Source organism: Hakea prostrata, chromosome 10 (genome assembly GCF_041222555.1).
Source record: "Hakea prostrata isolate BN-2017 chromosome 10, UWA_Hpros_2, whole genome shotgun sequence".
Classification (NCBI taxonomy): domain Eukaryota; kingdom Viridiplantae; phylum Streptophyta; class Magnoliopsida; order Proteales; family Proteaceae; genus Hakea; species Hakea prostrata.
Window position 1 is genome coordinate 14,162,760 of NC_142609.1, and position 4,822 is coordinate 14,167,581.

The 4,822-nt window shown below is 39.5% G+C and overlaps 1 protein-coding gene across 1 annotated transcript; it reads right to left on the reverse strand.

The window, feature by feature from the left end:
• Positions 1-1,028: 1,028 nt before the first annotated feature.
• Positions 1,029-4,543, reverse strand: LOC149002054 (tubulin beta-4 chain). Its single transcript, XM_089137200.1, has 4 exons — positions 4,436-4,543; positions 3,935-4,333; positions 3,371-3,640; positions 1,029-2,213 (listed from the first exon to the last, which is right to left on the reverse strand). Exons 2-4 carry the CDS (start codon positions 4,326-4,328, stop codon positions 1,534-1,536), a joined length of 1,344 nt encoding a protein of 447 aa, XP_088993326.1. The 5' UTR covers positions 4,329-4,333; positions 4,436-4,543; the 3' UTR covers positions 1,029-1,533.
• Between the last annotated feature and the right edge of the window lie 279 nt (positions 4,544-4,822).

The following is a 4,822-nucleotide window of genomic DNA, read 5'->3' on the forward strand; positions in this document are numbered from 1 at the left end:
TCCAATGTAACTTCTATTCATCGCCCTATTATCCCTAGTAGAAATTTGAGATAGCCTTTTCATATGTGATTATGGTGTGACATAAGAAGCATTAAGTGAAATGCAACATACGATGACATAGACCATGCAACTGACTTGATGAGTACCTCACGGCCAGCTTGAAATAGTAGTTTTTGCTCAACCTTGCACTCTTCTAGAAATCTTGTCCCTTATGTCTCCAAACAACTCAGCTTTAGACAAACCAAATTGTGGGAAGCCCAAGTATTGTACCCTCTCCACATTTAACTTTAAGAACCCTTGAAAACCACCTTTTTAAACCTTGAGGTGGCGTTTGGATTAAGGTAATGTTGGACTTACGTGAATTTATCTCTCGACCACTAGCCAGACAGTATCTTGCAGCTCCATTTCTAAAAAAATGAAACAATTATCTGCAAAGAGGAGATGTAAGACTAGAGGGGCCTTGTTCTTTACTCTTATCCCTTTGATGTGATTAGATTCCTCTGCTCCACCAATGATTGAGCTCAACACCTATGAATAGTATGAAAAGGAATGGGGAAAGAAGGCCTCTTTGCAGATATCCCTCGAGGGAGCAAAGGATCCTTTGATTGTGCCATTTTCCAACAAAGAGTAAGAAACAATTATTATAGTTTCCTCTACCAAATGCATCCATTTGCCACAAAACCCCAACCTCAACAATGTTGCCTGCATAAAAGGCCATTCCAACTTATCATAAGCTTTTTTCTTTCCTCTTCTTCTTCACCCCTCCATATTCATATATTATGTAATACCCCTAAACTTGTCTACTACAAAAAAATAAGTACATCATAAAAAATTAAGTGATCCAGTACAAAAGCAAATTGATTAGGTGATATGATACCTTGTAAGGAAGTCCTCAACCAATCCACCAAGATTTTGGAGATCACCTTCACCACCACCCCCACATAGGCTAATGGACCTATATTGCTCTACCAGCTCAAGCTCCCCACCTTAGGAATGAGACGTATATGTTGTGTTGATCTCCTTTGGAATCATACCAGCTGCTAGGGACTTTTTCTCTAGGTTGCTCTGCTGAGAGTCCTTTGCAGAACTCGAACTTAAATGACCGTCGAGAAGAAGAGGGGCGGGAGAGATTTTCTTGCTCTTTGATTCAGAACCGAGGAGCTTTTCCATTCATCTCTTTTCCAATTTGGTTTGTGAGTGCTTCTTCAATTTCCAAAACTAGAATAGAACCAAATAACTTAAGCAGCCAGATTAAACTCTAGTTATAATTTAACTGAAACAGAAATCTAAGGATTTACTTGTACAACATGAAAGAAATGAAAACAATACATCTCACCATAGACCCTCTTGCTGACAAACATAACCAAGTAAACTAAGCAGGAAACATAGGAATTTCCCAGCCTTACATATTTATACTAATAACCATCGAGTAACCAAAACTTGTCAAAGCACAAGCAGAGTAGTGGATTTTTTATGAACTCATCATCATCCATGATAATAAATAACTGGGTTTTCATTCTTTAGTTTCACACTTCACATCTCCTGGAGGTCTTCTTCTTCCTCATCCTCATACTCAACTTCCTCATCTGCAGTTGCGTCCTGGTACTGCTGATACTCAGAAACAAGGTCATTCATGTTGCTTTCTGCTTCAGTGAATTCCATCTCATCCATACCTTCCCCAGTGTACCAGTGCAAGAAAGCTTTTCTCCTGAACATGGCAGTGAACTGCTCACTTACCCTCCTGAACATCTCCTGAATGGAGGTGGAGTTCCCAATGAATGTCGATGCCATTGACAGTCCCTTTGGTGGGATGTCACAGACACTCGACTTTACATTGTTGGGGATCCATTCCACAAAGTAAGAAGAGTTTTTGTTCTGCACATTGATCATCTGCTCATCAACTTCTTTGGTGCTCATCTTGCCCCGGAACATGGCTGAGGCAGTCAAATAGCGGCCATGTCGTGGGTCAGCAGCACACATCATATTCTTGGAATCCCACATCTGCTGGGTCAATTCTGGGACAGTCAGTGCACGGTACTGTTGTGATCCACGTGAAGTAAGAGGAGCAAATCCAACCATGAAAAAGTGGAGACGGGGGAATGGGATCAAGTTCACTGCAAGTTTCCTTAGGTCAGAATTAAGCTGACCAGGGAACCTGAGGCAGCAGGTGACACCACTCATGGTTGCAGAGATCAAGTGGTTCAAATCTCCAACTGAAACAGAATAAAAGGGAGTTAGCCAAGTCACGAGAGGAGAAAATACACAACTATCCACAGCACACATTGACATGGAATGTAACATCAGTAACGGCAAGGAGCAAACAACAATCTTAGATAAGTGTTTCAGGAGACAATTGCATTGCTACAGAACAATATCGTTTGGAAACACGGAGCTGACTGGATGTAGTACAAGACAACAAATTATCAGCAGATGATACATTATGTAATACAAGACAACAAATTATCAGCAGATGATACATTTAACTTGGCTTAGCTCTGACCTGCAAGTTCCAAATGAGTTAATTCAGTTACCACCATAGGTCAACTAGAGCTCAATTTGAACTCAGCAAGCTCAAGCATAATTGCCAAGGCATCCAAGAACCTCAGTTACCTAGCTCCAACACCTTGCCTAGATGCCATGACAACTAGGAATGAGCTCAAATTGTCAAGCATCCAGACTCCTTCATTGCAAAGATGTCGTGACAACGATGGATCCACAAAATAAATTTCTAACCCAAATGGATCAGTCATAACTAAAATTCTGATACAACATAAAACAAATACAACAGAAAGAGAGAGAAAATAATCAATGAAGAGAAACTTAATTTCCATCAGGCATGAGATAAGTATGTGTGCACATGGTTAACACTACATAGCCATTCCAAGGGCCTCCAAATAGCAATTGCAAAGCCTTCTCAATGTTCCAAGAAGAGTTTTTTCAAGTGTTATCAATCACAGTAAGAATATCAACTACTTAAACAACTTTTAATATCCTACTAGTAACCATAAAAGCCATGAACAGAAAAACTCAGCTATAACATAAACAATCAAGTGCAAACACATAAATTTCATGGGATGGGCGATATATAGGTCATGCAAAGGAGTAGAGCCAATGCTCATATTAAATTAGGCAAGACAAATTGGTTTTGGCAGGCCATCAGTTCCTAAACCTAAACATTTATACTTGATCTATAGTGTCTAAATTATATAGATCCTCGACAACAAACTGTAATAAGAAACATTTTAGAACCTAATGAGGAGAAAAGTTGTGTTAACATAAGAATTACTTCACAACCTATTAAACACAAACCTCTAAACAATTTTTCACATCAGTCAAGCAAAAAATAACTACTGTGGCAAGATATACATACAGCTGGGAGTTGTTAGCTTCAGAGTCCTGAAGCATATATCGTACAACGCCTCATTATCAAGCACCATACATTCATCTGCGTTCTCCACCAACTGATGAACAGAGAGAGTAGCATTGTATGGCTCAACAACAGTATCGGATACCTTTGGGGAAGGGAAGACAGAAAATGTAAGCATCATGCGATCGGGGTACTCTTCCCTGATCTTTGAGATAAGCAAGGTTCCCATTCCAGAACCAGTTCCTCCACCAAGAGAGTGGCATACTTGAAAACCTGCACAAATTCGGGGGAAAAGTTTATGACATAGATCTAGCTAAAATTTAAGGCAAGCTTTAATATTCACGTGAAATGAAAAACAAATTCAAAAAATTGCGCCATTAGAGAAGAACCAAAAGCAAAGCTATCAAATTGGCAGTAAACACCGAAAGATAGGTTCCATGAACCTCGTATTAAAAGAAAAAGAACTCCTGGTTAAACAGTTGTATAGATCCACAGAGGTCACTAAAGAAACAGGAGAAAAAAAATTTTGAAAGAAATCGAAGTGAGATAAAATCACTAAAAGTATACCTTGAAGACAGTCGCAGTTTTCAGCCTCTTTGCGCACAACATCAAGAACTGAATCGATCAACTCTGCTCCTTCAGTGTAATGTCCCTTAGCCCAGTTATTCCCGGCACCAGACTGTCCAAAAACAAAGTTATCAGGACGGAAGATCTGGCCGTACGGACCAGTCCGAACACTGTCCATAGTTCCCGGTTCCAGATCCATGAGAACTGCACGAGGAACAAACCTCCCACAAGAAGCCTCATTGAAGTAGACATTGACGCGTTCCAGCTGCAGATCTGAAGAACCAGTGTACCTTCCGGTTGGATCTATGCCATGTTCATCACAAACAACTTCCCAGAACTTAGATCCGATCTGGTTACCACATTGCCCACCTTGAATATGAAGGATTTCTCTCATTTTCACTGAAATCGGACACAGTTAAACCAAAAGAAAATAAATAAACAAATTCAGAACTAAATAGAATAAAATTCACTCCAAGTACATCAATCGAAAAGGTAGATTACCTGCAGTGAGTGAAGAACCTTGAAATGTAAGGATTGATTGAGAGATCAAGAGAAGAACAAATCGAGCTTGCTTGAGAATTGAGACAAAGGAAGAGCCCTAGAAATGGATATATAGAAGAGAGGACGAAGGACAGAGATATCGGACGGTAGATTTTCTTTCCCTCCTTTTCTTTTTTAGCCGTTGGATGCCGTTAGATTATAGGATTCGACGGTAAGGATGGTCTTTTAATTTTAAATTATGTAACTTCAGTTTGTATTCAAATAATTGACAAATATATCCTGAAAGATGAAATGACAAAATGTTGTTATCAGTTCGCGGAGGAGTACATTTGTGATTTGAAATGACAAAAGTATCCAAAACAAGTGCAGGAAATTTCAGAATTACCA

Excerpts from the sequence above, each read along its gene's own strand:
- LOC149002054 (XM_089137200.1), bottom strand. The coding sequence starts at position 4,328 with ATGAGAGAAATCCTTCATATTCAAGGTGGGCAATGTGGTAACCAGATC. Across the intron at positions 3,641-3,934 it reads AAACTGCGACTGTCTTCAAG|GTTTTCAAGTATGCCACTCT; the intron begins GTATACTTTTAG and ends GAATTTGTGCAG. Across the intron at positions 2,214-3,370 it reads GAAGCTAACAACTCCCAGCT|TTGGAGATTTGAACCACTTG; the intron begins GTATGTATATCT and ends ATTCTGTTTCAG.